This window comes from Schistocerca gregaria, chromosome 3 (genome assembly GCF_023897955.1).
Source record: "Schistocerca gregaria isolate iqSchGreg1 chromosome 3, iqSchGreg1.2, whole genome shotgun sequence".
NCBI classification, from domain to species: Eukaryota; Metazoa; Arthropoda; class Insecta; order Orthoptera; family Acrididae; genus Schistocerca; species Schistocerca gregaria.
In genome coordinates, this window is record NC_064922.1 from 548171548 (window position 1) to 548197564 (window position 26017).

Here is a 26017-nt window from a genome sequence, read left to right on the forward strand (position 1 = left end):
AAGTTTAAATATTTATATAACCCGATTTTTGACAAAAAGAACCAAAATTAGAAAGGATTTCTGGAAAGGGCATGAACTAAATGTTGAAAATTTTGTCTGAAACTTTGGACAGAACAAATTGAAAATAAATATAAAGAAGACTAAAATAATGGTGATAGATTAATCGAACAGACTCATAAGAACAAAACATTAAGCTAGCAGACATAATATTAAGGCAATTAAAGGAATTTTTCTACTTAGGAAGTAAAATAACTGATAACGGCAGTGTAATGGCTATTAAAAGAAGAATAGAAATGCCAAACAAGCCTTTAGAAATCACAGTAATTTATTTGGAACGTTCTAAGATATGCTTGTGAAGGATGGACTCCGGAGAAGAAGTCGAATCGTGAAAAATGGGGCATTCCCGCTCGTTCAGTTGATGGTCTGCCAGACCTCGTACGCTGATTGCCGTGTTATCTTCCGAGACTGGCTCTCATAACAATAGTGACAATTTTTTTCCGGAATTTGGTTTACAGTTGAGGATAAAAGCTTCTTTATGTACTGGAAACGATGTCTATTGAGGACAAGGTAACACACGATTCTGTAAAAGCCTTAAACTTGGCAGTGTCAGTACAATTTAAGTCATGTTCACATGGAAAACCAGTTTCCAGCAACATCCATAAAAGGAGCACTATTAAATGCATCTCTGTTGGTGCACCAAAACTGAAAATAAAAAGTTCACTCCAGTTTTTCATAGCTTCAGCTCGCAAAGTGGTGGTAACAGTCAACATGTTGCTTTCTCCCGATATTAGGACTGTGGTACACATTAGAGGCATTCCTATTTACATGAGTCTGGCTTTCGTCGTGTTATGAGCCTTACATCAAACAACTCCAAGAAAAAACTCCATTTTCCATGAAACAGAGATAAAATTTATAGTCTTCCATTGATTCTATGAAATCTTACATTCTTCCATCAAAATTGATGATAAATTTCGAAAGTACTGCATCAAATCATCAGCTGAACGAGGCGAGAACGTAATTTAATCCATTCGAGATTACGTGTAGTCTCTCGTCCACACCAACATTGAAATAAATAGCTGATACACACATTCACGCAAAATTTCTCTTGTAGTATGTCATTTCCTTACATGAGGGAAAACTGCAGCTTTTCACAGAGAAAACTGTCTTCGGTTTACAACGAAATCTGTCGCTCTTTCGATCTTTCAGAAAGTAAAATATCTGAACAGCAGATGACAAGTGTACCGCAAGAGAATTTAGATGCAGGTGCGAGTTATATGAGGAAAGTTCAACATGCCAAGAACTGACGTTAGTTACCTTGGTCCGCTAGCAAAATGACGTTATCTACTATGGTATGACCCTTGTTTCCATGTTTTAAACATTTACACTCATAGCAGACAAGTCATATTGAGTTTATAACTAACGGAGATTCTTATAATTACTGTTCATCAGGTGGATTCGTCGATCACATATTTGCTGTCTTGTCAAAAATACGGATACATTGCTCGCTTTCACCACAACTGATATACTGCGTTTACTATACTGCACATCGCTTTTTATGGCTGTCTGCAAATATTTAATCGTTATTACTGTGTTCAGAATATTTCAGTGACTCGTCAGGCACAGTCTGGCTATGCCACCTGTAAGCTGTATGTATTCCGATTAGCTTACCTACAGACGGTAATAACTCTTAAAAATGGTTCAAATGGCTCTGAGCACTATGGGATTTAACATCTATGGTCATCAGTCCCCTAGAACTTAGAACTACTTAAACCTAACTAATCTAAGGACATCACACAACACCCAGTCTTCGCGATGCAGAGAAATTCCCTGACCCCCACCGGGAATCGAACCCGGAAAGTAATGACTTTGTTTCTGGTTAAGAATAGCTGTACCTGGAGTATATTATTAGAAGGAGAAAATGACCCAACGCGTGAGAGACTATAGGAAATATTTACTTAGACTGGAACAAAAACAAAGTGTTCTTGCAACACTGGCAAAAAGAAGTACGTTATTAGGTACATTCAATGGCAGTGCAAGACACGAGGCGGGTGGATTCAAGCTAAACTGCACAACACAATTAAAGATTCATTTTTGGCTGAACCGCGTAATTGTCTCCTATTACTTCGCAGAAGTTTGAAAAGCAGCTCTAAGGTGCCTAGTGACGTCGCCCTTGGGCTCGTCGACTCGTCTAACAGCAATTTGTCGACACATGCGAAAAAAGGGCCAGAGCTCAGAAATGCATGTGACGTGTAACGCTGGTTAAGGATATGACATTGACACTAAATTTCACCACAATTCTGTCCAACGCTACCGCGGACGTATCACACATTGGGAAGGTCGTCACACTTCCTCTTACTCACATTCCATCCTCCTTTTGGCGCCTCTGGGGGTAGTATAAAGAGAATCAAAAAGCCACTTATTTCCCTGGGACGTTTATTGCCTCCGCATTGTGCGGTCAGAAAAGACAGTTCGTACTGCGATTAGCAACAGGACGAAGTTTTTGACAACGTTTGACAGTACTGACACACCCTGGTGGCTTAGAACCCTTCTCAAAGGACTTTGTGGGTTTGCATCTCTACAAAACATGTGTACTCATTTGGAGTGTGGCGCGACCGTAAGTTTTGGTCTCGTGTACAGAATGGAACCACTGCGAACCGTTCGAAACCATTCGACAGAATTTGACCGTGATCCGAAGCTGCAAAAAGTATTCATACTTTTTCCGCCCTTCTGTTTTCGCACTCTCCTGTGGCATCATCACGGGGAGTGGGGTGGGGGAAGGGGGGCGGGGGGGCTCGACATCGACACACGCGTTATTCAATGGCAAAGGGTCCGTCTAAGACCCCCCAAATCAGCAACATCTTCGGTGGCATCCGTCGATCTTTATTGAGCATTTTAAAAATTTATCTGTACACAGAAAAACTGTGAAGTAGTCCCAAACGCCTGCAGGCAGGCAACCACTTGACATCTCTCTTATTGTAGGTGGTTGCTAGCCGGCAATAGAGACCAGTGTAGTCTGCCTGCAGGCATCTAGGACTACGTAACAGGTTACCTCTGTACAGATACTTTTTAAAATTCTCAGAAGGTCTTGCCGAACTGGGAGGACTTAGAGAGCCTCTTTGTCGTTTAATTCATACAAGTGTAAACGTCGAACATCATCTGCTATCCCCGCTCCTGACTGGGATCACGCCACACGAGCCGGCGAAACGGGAGGGCTGAAAAAGTATGAGCACCTTCTGCTGCTTCGGGTCACGTTCAGCATTCGTCGAATTGTTTTGAACAGTCACTAGCGGTTCCAGCCTGTACACGAGAGCAAAAATTGTGGTCGTGCTGCACGGGTGTGATCACGGTCAGTGGGGATGCGTCACCACAAGGCCCTTATTAAAGGGTTGAAACGTCCAGGTATGTCAGCATTGTGAAAGGTTAACAAGAATGCTGTACTGCGAACTGTCATTTCCGACCGCGAAATGTGTGGGAATCAACGCCCCGAGGCAGGAATGGGTTTCACTGGCGGCCTTTAAGCCGCCCTCTGACGCCTTCTTGTGTCGACTCTGAGCGGCGGTGTGTCTGAAATTTTTTTGTGGGCCGCCCTTAAAAATCGCCTTGTGATTTTGGTGTCCACTGCAGTGGCGTCAAGAGAAGGGATGAAATGCGGATAAGAGGCGGTGCGACGACCTTCCCATCGTGTGATATGTTCGTGGTGGTGCTGGGCACAACTGTGATAAAATTTGGTGCCAATGTGACATCATCAGCCCACCTTATACATCACATGAAGTTCTGAGGTTTCCTTTTCTTTTCTATTCTATTTTTTAATGTGTCGACATCTTGCTGTTTGAAGCTTCGCCGAGCCCGAGGGTGACGTCTCAGGGCACCACGCTTTTGCACCATTACAGAGGAAGACTGTTGGCACCTTTGAGCCAAATTTCAAAATTCTATGTCGCAAAGGGGGATTACAGGCATTCGAAAAATTGATTCTTTAATTGTGCTGCACAGTGTAGATTACTAACCGGCTAACTTGGTCTATGGTTTACGGTCCCAACTGCAGATTACCTATCTAACGGCTCTCAGGGCATTGAAAATTAAATTTTCAATGTTTTATACGATTAGCGTCCGGACTTACTAATCTTATATTAAAGGTTTAACACAGCGAGACAAGTATTACTGTTAGAAACTGTGTATGTATCTTGACGCAAAGTAGCTTACGGTGCGCATATTGCCCAGACTATATTCAGGCATTATTTCATATTGAGAGGCCTTAGAGACTTCCAACTAATTTTAAACATAATATCAAACCTTTCCTAAACTTTCTCTCTCTTACATGCAAAACGTAAAATGTTTAAATAGGTAAGTAATCAGACGTTTTAAACTCTTTTATACATGGGAGTACGATTCTTTACAGAATCGTGGGTCTACTGGTTTTATGACGTAATATGTTTGCTGATCGCAGTTAAGTTTTTGTGTTTCACATTGCTTCTAAGTATATTTCTTGCTCATTCTATATTAGCACTACTATATTCATGTTCTATTACGCCTTCTTTAATGTGTGTCTCCAGTTTCAATTTTAAAATTATAAATTCTGTCCCAGAAATATTGTGACAGACATCGAGGGGTCGTACAGGGTGTCTTCAGGAATAAATCGAGGATAGGGACCCGTGTCCGGAAACGTCATCTAACGACAGTACAGAGCGTCGAAGTTACAGGCGCGTGCGCTTGCCACTGGGCCATGCCTTAGGCAACATACTTGACTTTGTACGCTGACAGACTGTAGGCGGAACGTTTCGCAATGTTGTTTATTATTCAGCGCTGCGAAGGCAGGCCTTGTCTCCTAAGAATGCGATGTTCCATTGCTTTGGTGGACGACGGGTTCGGAAAGGCATCTCTCTCTGCAGTTTATTTTCACCTGTACACTGAAAAACACTGGAGATTTTCGAGATTTCCGTAGAAAAATAAATTGTGAATGTAAACCCGTGTCTGAAACCATCACTACAGAACAACAGAACATCACATTCATAGCGGACAAGACCTCTCTGCGCAGGAGCTAGCTTCTTTCTTCCACTGACAATCGTGGCAGTCAGTCGCGATCACTGAATAACAAAGAACATTGCGAGACTTTCCACCTACCGTCCGTCAGCGTGCGAAGTCACGATTGCTGCGGTGGGCGTGGCCCATTGGCAGGCGCCTGTAACTTTCAGGCTCTGTATTGTCTTTACCCTTCGATGTCTGCTATAACAATTCTGGGACACCTTGTACATACGCTATAAGGCATGTGGATATACTGTACATGCAGTCAAATGTATTTATAAATGTACAATGCCGTACATGGAATTTTCGACTCGGCGAGGGCTTACACAAACTGTAAACGATGAAATATATAAATAAATGTGGCCTTGTTAAGCTGAACGTGGAATTTCGACAGGAAATAGGAGCGGGTGTTAGAAGACTGAGATGCAAGAAAAAAAAAAAAAAAGATGGACTGTCTGGCATTCGCAAAATTTTGTGGTATAGTTGGAATGATTGTAAGAGGTGAGTAATCAAACCAGCCAGCGCCACAGACATGTGACGAAAGCATATTTATACATCTCAATCGAGAAGACACAGTATATTACGAACGTGAAGACAAGCTGAGCTATACTAACAGCAGTTTTTAAACATTGATAATTTATATGGAATAGTATTCATATAATTAACACACTACGAAATAAATTTGTATTTATAAAAGTCAATAAAATTAAACTTCAGTGCTATGTTACAGACGCAGAGTTCCCTGAAATTTTATGAAATCCCTGAAATGTCCTAACATATCCTGATTTTTCCAGGTAAAATGTAATTTCCTGAGAATTCCAGGTTTTTTGGAAGAATCGCCACCATGTACATGGATTAAACTAGGAGGAGGCAAAATTCTGAAAGTAAAAAGATACTTATAGAACAAATAATTTTCAGGAGAGTATTGAGAACTCGAAGAACAGGCGGCGATCAAATAGAAGACGAGTGAATTGAGAACGGCACAACGAGACCGAGAGGATCTCTGACACTATAAGGATCATTCTCTCGGACACATCCTTACAATGTACCCTGGAAGAGTGATACATCAGATAACGAAGTTTCTTGTGAATAAGGGAAGGAAAGTATGCCGTAACGAAGTGGGAGTACAGGAGACCGAGATTTACAAAACGTTAACTTTGAATTGAAGTACGCCTCTGCAGCTCAGTGGCTGGTGTGTTGGGCTGCTATGCGGAAGACCCGGGTTCGGTTACCGGTACTGCCAGGGATTTTTCTTTGTTGGGAGCAATAGAACAAGATGCACTCAAATTCCTAATGCCACTTGAGGAGCTACTTGAATAAGTGGCGGCTGCAAGGCCAAGAAAGTCGAGACAGGCTGGACAGGCCGGGAGAGCGATCCAGGTCGCATCCCCATGATTCACATAGGATGAAACGTCGGCCATTCGGTCCCGATTCGCTAATCAGGTCCAGAACGCAGAGCTTTGCTCGCTTGCTTCAAATAAAAACACAGGCTGACATAGATTTCCAGGAAATCGTTAGCCTCAGGACAAAAATAAATGGAGAGAGACTGTAGAAAAATGCAAGGAATATGAAACACGGTTTTCTTTGTCCATGAACGACGTCTTGATGCAGGTGATTATGTCTTTGTAGACTTTCGACAAGCGCTCGATATTGTCTCACATCGTTGGATACTGTCCAGTATATGACCATGCGGAATATCTTCAGAAATATGCGAACGGTTCGAGGGATATATGACTTTTTTTGAGTCTTCAGTCTTCTGACTGGTTTGAAGCGGCCTGCCACTAATTCCTCTCCTGTGGCAACCTCTTCATCTCAGAGTAGGACTTGCAACCTACGTCCTCAATTATTTGCTGGATGTATTCAAATCTCCGTCTTCTTCTAGAGTTCTTGCCCTCTACAGTTTCCTCTAGTACCATGGAAGTTATTCCACGATATACACTTCTGGAAATGGAAAAAAGAACACATTGACACCGGTGTGTCAGACCCACCATACTTGCTCCGGACACTGCGAGAGGGCTGTACAAGCAATGATCACACGCACGGCACAGCGGACACACCAGGAACCGCGGTGTTGGCCGTCGAATGGCGCTAGCTGCGCAGCATTTGTGCACCGCCGCCGTTAGTGTCAGCCAGTTTGCCGTGGCATACGGAGCTCCATCGCAGACTTTAACACTGGTAGCATGCCGCGACAGCGTGGACGTGAACCGTATGTGCAGTTTACGGACTTTGAGCGAGGGCGTATAATGGGCATGCGGGAGGCCGGGTGGACGTACCGCCGAATTGCTCAACATGTGGGGCGTGAGGTCTTCACAGTACATCGATGTTGTCGCCAGTGGTCGGCGGAAGGTGCACGTGCCCGTCGACCTGGGACTGGATCGCAGGGACGCACGGATGCACGCCAAGACCGTAGGATCCTATGCAGTGCCGTAGGGGACCGCACCGCCACTTCCCAGCAAATTAGGGACACCGTTGCTCCTGGGGTATCGGCGAGGACCATTCGCAACCGTTTCCATGAAGCTGGGCTACGGTCCCGCACACTGTTAGGCCGTCTTCCGCTCACGCCCCAACATCGTGCAGCCCGCCTCCAGTGGTGACGCGACAGGCGTGAGTGGAGGGACGAATGGAGACGTGTCGTCTTCAGCGATGAGAGTCGCTTCTGCCTTGGTGCCAATGATGGTCGTATGCGTGTTTGGCGCCGTGCAGGTGAGCGCCACAATCAGGACTGCATACGACCGAGACACACAGGGCCAACACCCGGCATCATGATGTGGGGAGCGATCTCCTACACTGGCCGTACACCTCTGGTGATCGTCGAGGGGACACTGAATAGTGCACGGTACATCCAAACCGTCATCGAACCCATCGTTCTACCATTCCTAGACCGGCAAGGGAACTTGCTGTTCCAACAGGACAATGCACGTCCGCATGTATCCCGTGCCACCCAACGTGCTCTAGAAGGTGTAAGTCAACTACCCTGGCCAGCAAGATCTCCGGATCTGTCCCCCATTGAGCATATTTGGGACTGGATAAAGCGTCGTCTCACGCGGTCTGCACGTCCAGCACGAACGCTGGTCCAACTGAGGCGGCAGGTGGAAATGGCATGGCAAGCCGTTCCACAGGACTACATCCAGCATCTCTACGATCGTCTCCATGGGACAATAGCAGCCTGCATTGCAGCGAAAGGTGGATACACACTGTACTAGTGCCGACATTGTGCATGCTCTGTTGCCTGTGTCTATGTGCCTGTGGTTCTGTCAGTGTGATCATGTGATGTATCTGACCCCAGGAATGTGTCAATAAAGTTTCCCCTTCCTGGGACAATGAATTCACGGTGTTCTTATTTCAATTTCCAAGAGTGTACTAACAGATGTCCTATCAGCCTGCCCCTTCTCCTTGTCAGTGTTATCCAAATATTCCTTTTCTCGCCGATTCTCCGGAGAAGCTCCTCATTCCTTACCTTATCAGTCCATATAATTTTCAACATTCTTCGGTAGTACCGCACCTCAAATGCTTCGATTCTTTTCTTTTCCGGCTTTCCCACAGTCCTTGTTTCAATATCTTACTGTGATCTGCTCCAAACGTACTATTCAGCAATTTATTTCTTGACTAACAGAGCCCATAACGGTATAGTGGACGGCAAATGTTCCACAGAACTGAAACTGCCAACGGGTGTGTCCCGAAAATGCGTAGTAGGGCCTCTAATGTTTTCAACCAACATCAACGATTAATTAGATGATATCAGCAGAAGTATAAGATTGTTCTCTGGCAAAACTGTTGTACAGAGGAATGATTTGTCGTTGGACGATCGTTAGCAGTTGCAGGAAGACAGACAAAATTGACACTTGGTGTAACGAACGCGCGCTCTCTTTAAATGTGGATACATAAGAAGCAATGTCTGTAAAAAAAGAATGAACCCGATAGTGTCTGTTTACGAGTTTAGTTGTGAACATTTTGAGCAAAGTGTGTGTTATACCTGTTTAAGCCCAATACTAATAACCTATGTGAAATGGGACGAGCGCTTAAAGTCAGTATTAGTTAAGGCGAATGGAAGATTTAGATGCAGTGGGAGGGTTTAGGGAAAATACATTGTATGTGTAAGGGAAGTCAAATACAGTTTGTTAGTGTGAACGATTGTAGAGTGTTGGTTCCTTGTTTGGAGTGGTTATTAAGTAGGCATACGGCGATAATCGTATTCAGAGACAGGCTCCAGGACGGTATAGTCCATAAGAAAGAGTAACAGAAACGCTCGGGGAACTTAAAAGGGAATTGTTGGAAGAAGGACGACGTAGTTTATGCAGGTGTCTTAAGATATGCCGACACTGAGACTTGCAGACACCGGAGATTTGCGGATACAACCAGTCCACGGAAGGGTTTACCTGGCCTGAAGCGATGGCCACTGCCCCTCCCTCACCTTATATCGCACTTTCAAGGCGTCGCGTCCATACAAGGGGATATCACGAGTTCAGTATTTATTAACAATACTATACAGTCAATATAATGAAGCCACCACGACATCAGATGTTCTGTCAGTATTTTCATTTGGCATATCGATTTCAGGAAGCTAAGATGTCGAAGAACAACGGACAGTTTGACGTTATTTTATTATAACTGTCAACAATAAGAAAAGGAAGAAATGCATAGGTGAATGGTTGACAAAAAAAGGGCATATCCACGCTATTTTTCTCACTGAAATCGGAGTTCGTACACTACTAAACGTCACTTTCGTGTCGGCAGGAATGTCAGATTTTCCTAATCTTTTTGCATCTGCATTTTCCTCTCCAATTAGCATGTTTTCTTTCTCTCTTCTATCCCGTAATATCATTAACAACTTTTTATTAACTCCAAGAGGCATCGAACTTCAGTGAGAAAATTAACATGGTGTATTAATTATCATGTTCTTTCCTATTGTGGCCTATGACATTATTAATAATTTTTAATAAGCTCCCAGAGGCATCGAACCTCAGTGAGCAAATTAACAGGGTGTATTTCGTTCTTTTTTCTCATCCATCCAAGCATCCATTTTTTTAGCCACCGTTAATGAAACAACAGGAAACGCTGAAGCGTTGTTCGACATCTTGGATTCTTGAAATCGCGTTGCCGAATGAAAATACTGACATAACGCTTTGACGGTGTGGGTGGCTTGAGTATTTCAGTATACTGAAATACTACCAATACAGTACTTTTAATAAATATTAAATTTGTGGAAGCCCTGTATGTACTGATGTTGTCAGGAAAGATGCAGACACGGCGGTTTGAGAACGGAGATTCACGAACATCACCAGCTCAAGAAATATCTTCCCACGTTCTAAGGGATCGGTGCCGAGGCTACCTAGTAAAAATGGTGTCCACGATTGACTGGCAAACCATACTGTTTGCAGGTATCCGTTTCCGCATTTCTGCAGCATTTAGGATCACCACCTGTCCACATTTTGGAGGAGTCGTCCCTACTTTCTTAGAATAGTCCCGTGTCCCTACATAAGGTTGACGGATAACCCTCAAGTCACCACTTTTTTGGTTTACATTATTGAGCCTTCCTTGTTTTATATCATACAGCATAATTTTCAATTTCATGCTCTTAAGTTTATCGTCTTATTCTTATTAGGCAAAGCCTATATGTGTAAAATACATGACGAAGCAACAGAACAATAGGTTTAAAAGTCATCTGGTTTACCACCTCATTTACATAACAGATGGTAAAGGAAGATTAAATTTGAATGTCCCATCGACATCGAGATCATTAGAGACGGCGCAGAAGCTCGGATTGATTCAAGGATGTGGAAGGAAATCGGTCGTCGCCTTTCAAAGGGACGGACCCGACATGTGTCTGGACCGATTAGGGAAACCACGGGAAACCTAATTCAGAATGGCTGGCCGCGGGTTTGAAGCGTCGGCCTCCAGAATGCGAATCGAGTGTGCTAAACACTGCGCCACCTCGCTCCGTTATAACAGCTGGTGTTGAAGAGGGTGTTGAATTTATGGAGTGACCCGGTAAAGGAGTATTGATATATTCTGTACTTTTGCTGTTAGTAGAACTGTAGCCCGAAACTTATTACAGTGAGTGAAATTTTTATTAACGATAGTGAAATTTGTGTTTTATATTCCTGTGGGCAACGCACACATAGAAAGAGTGTTTTCCCTGGTTATAAACTTGTTAAGTGACATGAGCGAAACGAACGTCAGTGAAAAATGTGTACTGTAAACTTCTTGTTAAAAGTAGCTATAATATCAGCTGCCCAGAGTTGTACAATTACATTCTGCATGAAAAGAAACTTCTAAGGATCGCTACATCAGACAATAAGTACGTCTGTAAGTTCCAGACCCAGCTTTTTTCTATTTTGACCAATGTATAAGGTAAACACTGTTATCTTTTAAGTATTTTAAGTTTCAAATGTGGTATTTATAGTTAAGTTTTGGTGTGAGGGTAAAAACTGACGAATGTTAGTAGCAACTGCACATTTAATATATTAAGTGCTACCTTTTCTCTGAAGTGTCCCGACTTTTGACCTGCCAAAGGAAGCTCTGTGCCGAATTTTTACCTGCTAAAGGTGGCAATATTACCGGCATTCGCCCACGTGAGACGCTGTTGGATAAGTTTAGAGAACGTGTATTCAAAGAAGACTGTGCGACCTCTCTGCTGTCACCATCGCCTATCCTGGGTAGGGATCATGAAAATAAGATAAGACACTTTAGAACGCCTTACATAGTCATATAGATTTATCTAGGCGTACAGACTTATTTATCCATTTCTCAAATAAGCGAATGGAATAGAAAAGAAAATGGTGTCAAGTTGTACACTGTGCCATGAACTGTGCAGTGGACTGCGAAGTATATACTGGGTGATGAAAAAGTCAGTATAAATTTAAAAACTTAATAAACCATGGTATAATGTGGATAGAGAGGTAAAAATTGACACACATGCGTGGAATGAGATGTGGTTTTATTAGAACAAAAAAAAGTATTGCTAGACGCCTGAAAGATCTCTTGCGCGCGTCGTTTGGTGATGATCGTGTGCTCAGCCGCCACTTTCGTCATGCTTGGCCTCCCAGGTACCCAGACCTCAGTCCGTGCGATTATTGGCTTTGGGGTTACCTGAAGTCGTAAGTGTATCGTGATCGACCGACATCTCTAGGGATGCCTCACCATAACTCCGGACATGCTTTACAGTGCTGTTCACAACATTATTCCTCGACTACAACTATTGTTGAGGAATGATGGTGGACGTAATGAGCATTTCCTGTAAAGAACATCATCTTTGCTTTATCTTACTTTGTTACGCTCATTATTGCTATTCTGATCAGATGAAGCGCCATCTGTCGGACATTTTTTGAACTCTTGTATTTTTTTGGTTCCAATAAAACCCCATGTCATTCCTAGCATCTGTGTCAATTTGTACCTCTCTATCTACATTATTCCGTGATTTATTCAGTTTTCAAATTTATACTGACTTTTTGATCACCCGGTATGTTGGTGTAGGAAGTATGAGAAGGAAAGGATACTGGATAAAGCTAAAGACCAGAAGAAAAGAAGTTGATCCAAATTAACGTGGTGCTCGGATGGTCAAAAGGAAATGAGGGAGGAACAACGTGTCTCGAAAGACTTCACAGGCGACGAAGCTGGATGCCAGTAGAATCTTGAGCTTTTATGGTCCGCACAAAACTGCTTCCGTTAGAATTCGGGGAGGTCCTTGTCGACGCGCTCACCTCGAGCGCTCTAAGCGCCTCTTTGTACGCACAACCGCGCAGGAGGGGCGCGGGGCTGCGTGCCGCAGGTCCCGTCCTTTGATCCGGCGCCGGGAAGCCCCGCCACGGCGAGGGGCGTGGTTTCCGCGTGCGCCCGCCACGTGCCCGCCGCCACCGCCTCTGCCCTCCCACTCGCGCATTATCAGCCACATCGCTCACTCCCTGAGCACTCTCTAATAACGACATCTCTGCGTGTCGCCTCGCCCTCGTGCCGCCACACAGTGCTAGGAAAGCAGCAGTCCAATTACTCATTCAGTCTCAAGAATTTGGATCTTCGTTCAACTGACACCCCTATCTGACATTTCGTCCACTGTGCCTCCACCACAAATACTACAATGCGTTAGCCTCGTGGGAGTATATGAGAGTATACGCAACGGAAATTTCGTACGATATGAGGAAAAGCTACCACGAATTTACAATCATCTCGATGTCTCTAATTGTCGCGTACCCTCAGACGCACTATTTATGTTGGTATTTCTTAATTGTCGCGAGCAATCTGGCTGACTGTCGATTGTTGATACCAAACAGCTTGAAAGTATAAGAAAAATATAGCACTGACGGCAACAATGGGCTATAGAGAAGCTCTCGCTAATAATACTTTGATGTTAGCGCACGACTATGTAGTTGTGGGAAAAAACCGTTAGGCTGATTATTCGGTTAGTATTTGAACAATGAGAGTGCTAAATAAAGTCACGCGTCGAGAACGGACACGCATTACACAATTTCAGTGTCAAATGTATTCGCCGTACCTCGTGGCGGACAGTCTACTGCGATTTTTGTTCAGCTTAGTTGAGTGCTGGATCATTAACTGATGCAATGCCGTTCGTAATACTGTCCTCATATCGCAACCTTCGATATCCGAGTTATCATCAACCAGTCATTGAATTGACGAAGGAGAAGACAGAAGTAACGTCACGAGCTGCTCACACATTTCATCATTTTGGCTGACGTAAAATGGAGTTTGTGATGAGGAAAGAATTGGTGATAAGCAACGTGACGGTGTTGAGACGCGCAACTAGGTACACACAGATAAGAATATGTACAGATAATCGGCCTTCAGTTTGAAATCCGGATTTCGTTCACAATGCATTCCCGGTGCTGGAGAGTGATGCGGAGGTTTTTGACATTCACATTCCGTCACTATCTGCATGTAGCAGTTAGCATAGTCCCTGCTACACATTCATGGATCACTCATAAGACGACACAATTATGGTTTACTTAATTTACTCAATCTTTAAAAGCTATTTATATGATAAATTCCTATAATTATATCGCTCTGTATATGTAATGGGAGAATGGACGAAATAGTATTTAGAACCTGAAGCTCTCTGCAGGGTTCGAAACGCGTTGCTAATAAATTCTCGATTTGAGACTGAAGAAGGTTCTTTTAATATTTTACCGTGTTTAGACAGAACGTGTGTGGCACCATTCAAAATGTGGACTACACTCTAAAAACGACGCCGCTTAAGTACACCGGCGGGTTGCGTCAGAAATAATGTGACAGCACAGAGGGGCGCCTCCCAGGTGGCTGACGGCGTTTAAGCGTCGCAGCGTAGCGCAAGGGGTCCTCATGAATAGGGCTAATCCCCCGCTGCAGACAAGCGACAGCGCACTCCCCCCCCCCCTCCCCCCCCCGCCACTGTGCGAGTGGGGTGTGCCGGCTGACTGCAATGACGTAACGCTGTTGTGGCGAGTGTCAGGGCTCTGCCAGGTACGGCGGCCGCTGTGTACGCACCAGACCGCTGCCAGGTGGCTGCCAAATTGGCACAGGTTGCTCCCGTGTCGTGCACAGCACGCGCCGCCAAGTGCCAGGCTTGTAATTTTCAGTTTACGTCCACCGAACTATTTTACCGTCGTGCCAGCTCGGAAAAGTTACACAAGAAAACGGCAATGCTTTTCCAAATGAAATTGGGTGTTTCTTCATTGAAAACCGAAAACAGCAGTATTTTACACTATTCCGTCACGGAGATAATGTCCAAGTGTAGAGCGACACCAGTTCATCACTTGAAAACCTTGAATTTTTTATTTTTTATTTTTTTTTACATCGACTTTTATATTTCTGTACTAGTTTAATTACGTATGATTTATCGCCCCTTAATGTTATTCTGGACGACAATCTCACTGGCAATGACTTCAGGCAATTATCAGTCCAGTACTCCTCAGCTATAGCACACAGGGAATTGCTGACTAACGTATCCACTCTTTACGTTGGTATGTCTCGATGGACATTCTTTTCATTCAGACCTCGTGCCACACGACGTTTTCTGTGAAATGATGCTACAGATCGAGTGCTTGTGGTGTACCGGCCGTGAGACAGGACGCGGGGCTAAGCGGGAGGGAGCGCACGCGGGTTAGAGCGCAGCCCGTCCGTCGGCACCCCGAAGGTGCCGTGGCAGCGGCTAGCGGCTGACCGGTGGTGGCGGCGCCGGCGGCGACGGGGTGCGTGGCCGAGACGCGCGCCCACCGGCAATCGATAAGGCGGAAAATGCGGCGTGCGCGGCGCGTGTGTGCCTGCCTACCTGGAGCCAGCCAGACGAGCAGCACGAGGAGCATGGCGGCCCGCGCCCGGCTAGCGGCCCGCGCTCTCGCCGCCCCGCATCGCCGCGCGCCACCGCCGCCGCCGCCTGGCACTGGGACCGTAGTCGCGGCTCGCCGCCGCCTCGCTTCTGCTGGCGCTGCCCCCGGCACGTCGACCGCTCCTGCTGGCTGGCGACCGCTGCGTCCCGCGCCGCCCGGCGTACTGGTGCGAGCCGCCGCGACGGTCCGCGCCGCCCCCCACCCCACCGCCGCCGCCGCCACCACCCCCACCCCCTGCCGGCGCCGCCGCCGCCGACGGGCGCGCACTGCTCCCTAGCGGCTGGACGGCGCACCAACCAATCAATGGAGCCTCGCCACAGGCCGGCGCCAGGGGAGTTGCGACTCTCAAGAAAACTGGAAGACCTCGGTCGTGGTGAATCACAATTACCTCTGACCCGCCATCCGCACCGGCGACCTTTACGGTCAGCTAGCTGTGGTGCTCTCCGATCGATGGTGACGCTAGGAACTAGCCGAGTGTTTCACTCCAATTCTCACCAACGCTCTTCGTTACAACTACAACTTATCTATATGTGAGCATATGATGATTTCATCCTCTCTGTTGTGTATCAAAACCTTCCCCTTCAGGGTATCTTCGACGACACTGCTTTCTTCGCCGTACAACCCAGCCTCCATTTAATCCAACGATCCCCTCAGTGCTTCACTAACTGGTGTAACCAGATACCCCTTCACCAACCTTACAAAAAAACTCAATATTGTAGCTTCAGTCCCTGAGATCTCCACATATCTGTTCACAACAAAAATCATCACTACACTAAACATTGAAATATCTACCGCAAATAAAGGTTCAAGAGTGATTCTGTAGTGTCTAATCATCCGAAAGGTGTCCTGTTTTTGGGGTGGGGCATGGTAGTGGTCGTCGATCTTCCAACAGGTTTAACATGTACTGCCACGACTTCCTCTCCTGGACGTCATTTCAGGGATCTACTTCCATCCAAGGCCCTCAGTTACTTGTAGCCGGCCACGGTGGCCGAGCGGTAATAGGCGCTTCAGTCGGGAACCGCGCTGCTGCTGCGGCTGCCGGTTCGAATCCTGCCTCGGGCATGGATGTGTGTGATGTCCTCAGGTTTAAGTAGTTCTGAATCTAGAGGACTGGTGACCTCAGATGTTAGGTCCCATAGTGCTCAGAGCCTCAGTTACTTGCTGAAGATACACTCTAAGAGAAAAAGACGCACCTCGAGAAATCGTCTGAACGGGACGGAAATCGCTACTTGTCATGTACATGTACAGACAAATTAACGACTACAATTTCGGAAAAACTGGATGATTTATTCAAGAGAAAGAGCTTCAAAAGTCGAGCCAGTCCATAGCGTGTTCGTCAACCAGTGGCCCTTAAGCACAGCACTACGTCGACGATATTCTACGCCCCGTCTTGTTACCATTTTTGGCAAGCCATGCTGGGCTTATGTTTCAGCAAGATAATCCTCTCCACATATATACAAACAAGGCGAAAGTATCTACTGCTTGGTTCAAATGGTTCAAATGGCTCTGAGCACTATGGGACTCAACTTCTGAGGTCATTAGTCCCCTAGAACTTAGAACTAGTTAAGCCTAAGGACACCACACACATCAATGCCGGCAGGATTCATCTGATGACCTCAGATGTTAAGTCCCATAGTGCTCAGGTCCATTTGAACAGCGTATTGAATATGTTTTGCGTCAGTCACACGGAAATTAATAATCCAGTTTGATTTTGATTGATGCTTTTGATGTGGTTTTTGGCTTCAGGACAACCAAAAACCGATGTGAGTGATGCTTTATATGCGGTTTTTGGCCCCAGGTCAATTGAAAACAGAACGGTAGAGCACTTGCCCGCGAAAGGCAAAGGTCCCGAGTCTCGAGTTCGAGTCTCGGTCGGGCACACAGTTTTAATCTGCCAGGAAGTAGCTAATATTTTTCCTGTCATGTTTGTTAACACTTAAGTTTCAAATGAATCTTACTATCGATTGTACCTGTGACATCGCATTCAAGGTTTTTTTTTACGAGTTCTGCAGTAAACTTTGATAAGTAATAGCGAATACTCTTTTCAAAAGCCACAAGAGGAAGAAGTATACTTGAAAGAGGCCTGGAGACACAGGAAGATACCAGCTGGACTACATCATTATCAGACAGGGGAATTGCATTACAAGGTGTAGCCAGGAGCAGATGCAGTCTCAGATCACTATTCCGTAATGATGAAGAGGGAGTGGAGTTTGAGAGGATAGTTTACAAGAATCAACGTGGAAAGAAGAGAGATGCTGAAGTATTGAGCAATGATGAGATGCGCTGCAAGTTCTTTAACTTTTCACCATATCATTTCCGGACTTCGACCGACAGAGAGTGTTGGTCACTGTTGTGTGTGACAGTGTCGGTTTCGTGGCTTCTGGGTACAGGGATGTTCTCCCACGTGGAGACAAATGACCAGTCTTCGCTTAAACCGGCTGAATGGTGATGGTCTTGCCCAACATGCCGGTTTGCAAAGGCGAGTTTTCCCGCCGGATGTCTGGCGTTTCCTGATAAAATTTAGGCAGCAGTACCTTACCCCAGTGATACGACCATTAACAAGGCATGGCCAGTCTCAGTGCCTTCTTGTTGCTCTGGTGGGTGATTGGCACAATGGCCTTCATGTTAAAATACACAGCAGAAATGAATTAAAGAGTAAATTTTCTGTAACCCTGTCATTTTCTCTCATTGCGCCGCGGAGGTTTGAAATGTAGTTCAAAGGCGACATAGTTTCTCTGTCATGGTGCAAATGTATGGCGCCCTGCAGCGGCACCATTATGCTCGACGTCGCTACAGGAGCAAGCTGGCGGCACAAGCGAAAAAAAGCCCACGGCTTAGGAGCTCATGTAAGGTGTAAGGAGAGTTACTAATGTCACACTGGCACCAAATTTCACAACAATTCTGCCCTAAGCACCATGCACGTGCCACACCGTGGGAAGGTCGTCAGCCACGGCCACTTTACCCACATCTGAGTCTTCTTGACGTCACTGCATTGGCAATCAAAACCGCGAAGCCTAGCGTTGAAATCAAGCAATTTTTTTTTTTACGAGTGGCTAAGAAAAATGTTTCAGATTCCGCATATCCGCAAGCAACCACGAGAGCTGCACCATAGCACCACCCAAGTGAAGGGTGTCAAAGGGTTTGTCTGCCCACAGGCGCCTAGGAAGCAGTCTAGCGTTTTGTCTGTACAGGTACATTTTTAAAGTGCTCAAGAAAAATGTGCGGGTGGTCCGAGAGTGTTGTCGAACTAGGGGGGAGGAGTTTTGGCCATTTTACTCACGTATGTGTGGGTGTCACATCCTACATGGTCACGCGAATGGAGGGCGCGACACCGGAGGGCTGAAAAAGCATAAACACCCTCTCTCACTTACAGCAATGAAAGGGATCAAATCATGTTCACCAAGGCTGGAGCTCCACGATGTTCTGAGACAAGGGTTGTATCATCTGAAGGTTGTCAGCAGTGTCAAAGACTGGCAAGATGTTGTTCTGTTGCAAGTCGCTACAAACTGTCGTTTTCGACCTCAAAAGGTGTGTTATGAACGTCCTAAGGGAAGGTGTCGTTTCGTTAACGGTTTTCATGCCGCTTTCTGAGGCCTTCTTATGTAGATTCTGAGCGACGGTGTGTTTGAAATGTTTTCCTCAGCCACCCATCAGAAAACCCCGTGATTTGAGTGCTAGGCTCCGTGGTTCTGACCTCTATTGCAAACTTATCACGAGAAGTGGTCAGATACCTCCACGGTGGCTTTGGGCAGAATTGTGGTGAAATTTGGTTTCAACGTGACCATTAACACATCTTACACCACATTTAAGCTTCTGAGCTCTGGCCTTGTTTTTGCACGTTCGAACCGTCGCCTAGTCCTAGGGCACCACGCTTTTTTCTCGTAACAGAGAAAGATTGCAGGCACCTTTGAGACAAATTTCAGACTTCTGAGTCTCAGTAGGAGAAAAGGACTGGGCTTAAAAAACATTTACTTTTTTAGCTCAATGTAACCTGGTCGAGCGTTCGTAGTGGGTAAAGTTGAAGAGTTATTTGCCAGTCCTGGTGGGGTGCAGGGGCGAATTATGAGCCCTCAGGGATGCAGATGGTGTGGAGGTGTATATAACGGAAGTCTTTAGTCAAGAGTAAGTGCAGTTGTTCCCCTGCTTAGAAGTGGGAAGCGCCTTTCAGCATCGTGTTTTCACGTCGGGTATTGCTGTTCAGTGCACGTATATGGACTCATCAGGAAGAAGAGACCTAAAATAGAGTGTTGTCTAGCAACTGACACGGACTTGGCGAGAGTTATTAGGAGACAATAAATTGCGTTTTGCTCCAATAGGAATTTGAATCATGGAGTTACAATGTACGTCATTATCTTCTTTGAGCTTAGGCTGTGATCCCGTGCAGTTTACAGAGGTGGTCGTGGAAAAAAATGGCTCTGAGCACTATGGGACTTGACTTTTAAGGCCATCAGTCCCATAGAAATTAGAACTAATTAAACGTAACTAACCTAAGGACATCACACACATACATGCCCGAGGCAGGATTCGAACCTGCGACCGTAGCGGTCGCGCGGTTCCAGACTGTAGCGCCCAGAACCGCTCGACCACCTTCGGCCGGCATGGTCGTGGAAACCGGTTAGCGACAGTGTAGTGAATGGTTGCGGTTTTTGTTGTCCAATCCAATGCTTGAATTACTACAGGGCTGTGATTAGTAATATTGAAGAAATGACTGGTTTAAACCTGATGCATAAAAGTTATTCAGGCCACCAATAAATGTTTCGAAAGACTTCACCAGACACTACAGAGGCTCAATAGACAAAATGAGAAGAAATGTACGACTGTGAAAGGATCCTGTGACCACTGGAGGTACTTTATCTTACTTAATTTATGTTTACTGCTAGGTACAAGTTCAATTTTTGTCAAAACAGACCAATTTCTGAAATACTGTTTTGTTTTCTCCACTAAACAGTGTCACAACTTCCTCCAAAGAAATCGTAACACAACACAAACACACAAATGCCATATTAACTGATGTATATCCACCTGATGATGGAGGTTTAAACCTTCGAAACGCGTCGTGGAAACAAATAAACAGTGACTGGTAACAGTAAACTTATTGTTTCATTTAAAGTAGAAAGATGTATGTTGAGGTGGGTAAGTAGGAAAACCAATCCTGTAACTTTCGATACAGCATTAGTAGTGTGCTGCTTCACCAATCACAATAATTGTTTAATTGGTACAATTTTGACAAAGTGTAGAGCATCTATAAAGGACTAATTGTTGAGTACTCAGTCACAATAATTGTTTAATTGGTACAATTTTGACAAAGTGTAGAGCATCTATAAAGGACTCATTGTTGAGTACTGCTGGAGTGTTTGGGAAGACGATGTTCTTTTCGTGAGGCACTGTTGAGAAAAGTTAGGGAACTGACAATTATGGCGAACTGCAGAATCATTCTACTGCTGCCAACGTAATTTCTTGGAACGACCACGAAAATAAGATGAGAGAAATTAGGGTCCATACAGAGGCTTATAGACAGTTTTTCTCTCGCTGTGTTTCCGAGTGGAAGAGGAAAGAAAATGACTTGTAGTGGGATGGTACCCGCCGCCACTCAGCGGGGCTTGCAGTGTATGTACGAAGACGTAGATATAGATGTATCAATTGGCGGCCCTGCCAGGTGTGGAATCAATGCACAGAATCTCATCTTCACCAGCTGCAGATACTGACTATCGTATGTAGGACGGATAAAACCAAGCGAGGTGAATCCTGGAGCTCAGCGTGGTGTCGTTTTGAGCAGTCGTTCAGCAGGGTTGCTGCCGTTTGTGCTTGTGTCGGCTGCTTATCTTTAGTGCGGCGGACTCCTGGAAACTGTTGCGAATGTGTACGCTTTAGATGAGAAGCATGTGAATAAACAGCTAGAGGTACCTACGAGGTTTGGAACTTAAATAGTGGCAACTCTTTATTGACAACCGATACAAAAGAGTTACATGTTTGCACCTGGTACTGTTCTTCAAAGTAGTCCCCAGCGTTGTGCAGAACCCAGTGCCAGCGATTTCGAAGGCTTAGTATACCGTTAGCAGAGCCTGTTCTGTTGATGGTGCAAATGGAGCGGTCTACTGCCTGTCGAATCTCTGGAACAGTTCTGAAGTCAGTGCCACGAAGTGGTTCCTTCATCTTCGGAATCAAATCAAAGTCACAATGACTTAAGTCCGGGGAGTATGGTGGATGGCACAGTACTTCCCAGTCCCATCGCGGAACCGAACAGCCTCAGTTCGTTATCCTACCGCATTACGTTCCTCCAGGGCAGACCGTCAATGTTCATTTTTGGAGCATCACCTGCCATCAGCTTTGCGAAAGATGCGGCGTCACTTTCTGCGCAACCCACCCATCATTTTGCATGACAATGCGCGGGCACATACCGCGCAAGGTGTGGCTGCTCTGTATACGAAAAGAAATCCGTTAAATTCCGGTTAAACGATTAACCACACAAATTCAAAGGTTACAAATTCAACTAAATACCTAGGAATTACAATTAACAACTTAAATTGAAGCAATGTCATAGATGATATTGTGGGGAAAGCAAATCAAAGACTGTATTTGATTTTCAGAACAGTTAGACGATGTAATAGGTCTACTAAAGAGACTGCCTATGCTACGCTTGTTAATACTGTGCTAGATTGTTTCTGTGTGGTATGGGATCTTAACCGGATAGGATTGACGGAGGGCATAAGAAAGAATCCACAGAAGAGCAAATCGTTTTGCATTAACGCGAGATAGGGAAGAGAGTAACACGGATATAATAAGCTAGTTGGGGTGGCAATCATTAAAACAAAGGCAGTTTTGTTGCTGCGAAATCTTTTCACAAAATTTCAGCTATCAAATTTCTGCTCTGAATGTGAAAATATTTTGCTTTTGACAACCTACAAAGGGAGAAACGATCATCGTAATAAAATAGGAGAAGTCAGAGCTCGCATAGAATGATTTGAGAGTTCGGTTTTCCAGCGCGCTGTCAGAGACTGAAACGGTAGAGAAATAATCTGAAAGTGGTTGAAATAATCGTTTGCTAGGCACTTAAGTGTGAATTGCAGAATAGTGATGTGTATGTAGGTATGTCGCTTCGAATGATTATTTAGAGTCTAAAATTAAAAAAAAAAAATGACGATAATAAAGGTCACAAGAAACGTAAGGTATCCTTTAGGGAATTTATTTTTTGTCTCGTGACCGGAATTAATTGAAAGTGTACATACGATGCACTCAAGGGGTTGTAATGATATGTCTGGAAGTTCAGTATTCTTGTAAAGCTCCGAGTGTGCGCAGAGTATTGAGGTGAACTTAGATCGTCAACAGACTGTAGACTTGGATCTGACATGGAGGTACAATTTTCCGAACCTGTCGGCAGAACTTCATCAACTGTGTCCATTCTGAGAGAAACGGGCTTATATATAACCGGCGATATAGAGGGGATCTGCGTCTGAAGGAAGACGGACGGCCACTATCACGTCGCCAATCGAGGAGGGAGCATTCGTCTGTTCGCAGGGTCCGTGGGGACGTATCAGATGAGAGAGAGGAGGGGGGGGGGGGGGGGGGAAGAGACTCGTAAATGGGCGGAGCAACAGATGAAAAGCCCGCAATCGTATTCTTCATTCAGCTGTCCCACTTTAACAATATTGCGGCCTTTATTAGTTACAGCAGAACTTCATTATTTAAAAACTGAGGCGGTCATTTATTGAAAAACATAGAACAGAAATGACATTTGCAATTTTCTACCATGTTATAATAACATTAATGCAGTTGTCCTTCTACATCCGTGTGTACGTAACCACTCTAAAATTCATCCGCACGTCCATGGCAGTGTGTTCAACGAACCGCCTTCAAGCTATTTTTCTACCATTTCAAGCTCGAACAGCGCGCTGGAAAAAAGAACATAAATTTTCCCATGCGAGCTCTGACTTCTCTTATTTTATTCTGTTGATCACTTCTCCCTGTGTAGGTGGGTGTCAACAAAATATTTTAGCTACCTTAGTAGAAAATTGGTGTCATAAATTTCGTGGAAAGATCTCGCCGCAACGAAAAATGTCTTTTTTTAATGACTGGCACCCCAACTCGCGTATAACTTCTGTTTCTCTCTTCACATATTTTGCGACAGAGCAAAACGAGCTGCAAGTCTTTGAAGTTTTTCGATACCGTTCACCCGTACTATTTGGTAAGGGTCCCATAAACTGCAGACAGGCGTAGTGTAGGCCGTATCTTTATTAGATTGTTTGCATCCTCAAGGAGTTCTGCAAATAAAACATAGTTTGTTTTTTTTTCGTTTTACCCACAACACAGTCTGTGCGAGCGTTCCAGTTTAAGTTGTTCGTAATTGTAATCCCCAAGTACTTAGTTGAGTTTACAGCAATCAGACTAGTGTGATTTACCGTGTAACAGAAATTTAGGAGGTTCCTTTTAATACTGATGTGGATGACCTGACACTTTTTATTGTTCAGAGAAAATTGCCACTTTTCCCTCCATACAGATATCTTGTCCAAACCATTTTGGAACTGGTTCTTATCTTCTGATGACTTTAATATACGGTAAATGACAGTATCATCTGCAACAATCTGTGAGGGCTGTTGAAATAGTCTCCCCATTCGTTTCCGTAGATTAGGAGCTGCAGGGGGGACCATAACACATGCTTGAGGAATGCCAGGTGTCTCTTCTGTTTTACTCGATGACATTCCGGTAGTTGCTACTAACTGTGACGTTCATGAAAGGATACTTTCCATACAGCTTAGATGATACTCCAAAGACATGCAATTTGATCAGAAGGCGCTTTCGAGGAACGGTACGAGAAGTGGTCTAGTAATCTGGAAATATAGAATCAATCTGAGATCCTCTATCGACAGCACTCATTACTTTCTGTGAATGTAGAGCATATTGTGCTTCACAAGAACTATATTTTCTGAATCCGTGCTGATCATCCATCGCTAGATTGTTTTCTTCGAGGTAATTAAAATGTTTAAACACTGTATTTATTCCAAAATAATATTGCAAATCGCCGTCAGTGATATGGGTCTGTAATTAAGCGGTTTACTTCTATTTCCTATCTTGTATTTTGAAGTGTCCTGTGCAACTATGCACTCTTTAGGTATGGTTCTTCCGTCGAGTGAGCTATTTTTTGTGTTTACTAAGTATGGAGCTATCATATCGGCGTACTCTGAATGGAACTTAATTTGTGTACAGTCTCGACTAAAAGACTTGCCTTTATTGAGCGATTAAAGTTGCTTCGCTACATCGAGGGTATCTGTTTCTAACTAGTTCCTGTTTGCAGCTGTTCTTGATTCGAATTATTTAATATTTTTTTCGCCTTATTTGGCGAAGGAATTTCGGAAAACCGTGTGCAGTAGCTCTGCTTTAGCTGTGCTGTCATCGATACCATTACCATTGCTATCGCACAACGAAGGTTTCGATTGTCTCATGCCGCTGGTGCACTTTACAGATATGTTATTCTTTACCAGAATGTTTCTAGATTTACTGCTGAATTTCGGGACAGAGTTTCATCTTAGCATGCTATTAAAAGCAGCTCCCGCTGAAGTCCTTGCTAAATTTCGAGCTTCTGTAAAACATCACCAATCTTGCAGATTTTGCGTTCTTTCAAATGTGGCTTCCTTTCAAAATGGTGATGTACTTCGCAAAGCGCAAATGTTTACCATGAAGTTATTAAATTCACCGTCACGCTGAAGATTAGTAACATAGCTTAGTCAACTGGAATGAACGTCTTTAAGAATTAATCAGCACCATTTCTGCCGGCCGGTGTGGCCGAGCTGTTGTGGCACTTCAGTCCTGAAGCGCGCGACCGCTACGGTCGCAGGTTCGAATCGTGCCTCGGACATGGATGTGTGTGATGACCTTAGGTTAGTTAGGTTTAAGTAGTTCTAAGTTCTAGGGGACTGATGACCTCAGATGTTAAGTCCCATAGTGGTCAGAGCCATTTTTTGAACCATTTCTGCATTTTTGAATCACTTATGAGAAGCTACGCCAGTCGTTATTTTTCTGCATGTATGCAAGCAGGTACTTTTCGATGTTTACAGTCTATCATGAATTTAAGAAGAAATAAATACCAATTTTTATTCTAGGCTGTTCTAATACTAGTGGATCTTTACTTATTTTTTTCCTGCACGGCGTAAATGCTGGTAAAATGCTTGTTGTTGCACCGACACAGGCTATGAAATTTTGCACCCTGGTCTCTGCTTGATTCGATGCAATATCCCACACACATGACTTCGTACTAATCGATAAAAATGCAACAGATTACATGGTGATTCTGTAACAGGAAGTAGAATAAGACCATAGCAGATCGATATCAGACCAAAGACCCTGGTTTGATGCGGCCCGCCACGAATTCCTCTCCTGTTCCAACCTCTTCATCCAGAGTAGCACTTGCAACCTGCGTCCTCAATTATGTACTGGATTTATTCCAATCTCCGTCTTCCTATACAGTTTCCATCTAAAGCGCATCGACCGATTACGAAATTACTTTTTGGTTCAGTGGTACTGCCCAACATCACTCAATGAGGATAGTGTTCCTTACGACCGCGCAGTATGAAAATAAAAGACTAAATGATGTAAAGATCGAGTATGACATCCTGCTTGTCTGAGAATATGGCGAAGTACACATATCTTGCACAGCCTTGCCAGAAAAGGAAATTAGAAAGTGAAGAAGA

At 44.5% G+C, this 26017-nt stretch overlaps 1 protein-coding gene across 3 annotated transcripts in view; it reads right to left on the reverse strand.

Annotated features, from left to right (window-relative positions):
* LOC126354025 (protein kinase C-binding protein NELL1-like) overlaps positions 1-15504 on the reverse strand; it is an 871152-nt gene extending 855648 nt beyond the window's left edge. For 2 of the 3 annotated variants that reach the window (XM_050003353.1, XM_050003352.1), the window contains exon 1: positions 15278-15504. In XM_050003353.1, coding sequence (XP_049859310.1) covers positions 15278-15311 — 34 coding nt within the window. In that variant the 5' untranslated portion in view covers positions 15312-15504. The remainder of the gene's footprint in view (positions 1-15277) is intronic. The other variant, XM_050003356.1, reaches the window with a different exon arrangement.
* Between the last annotated feature and the right edge of the window lie 10513 nt (positions 15505-26017).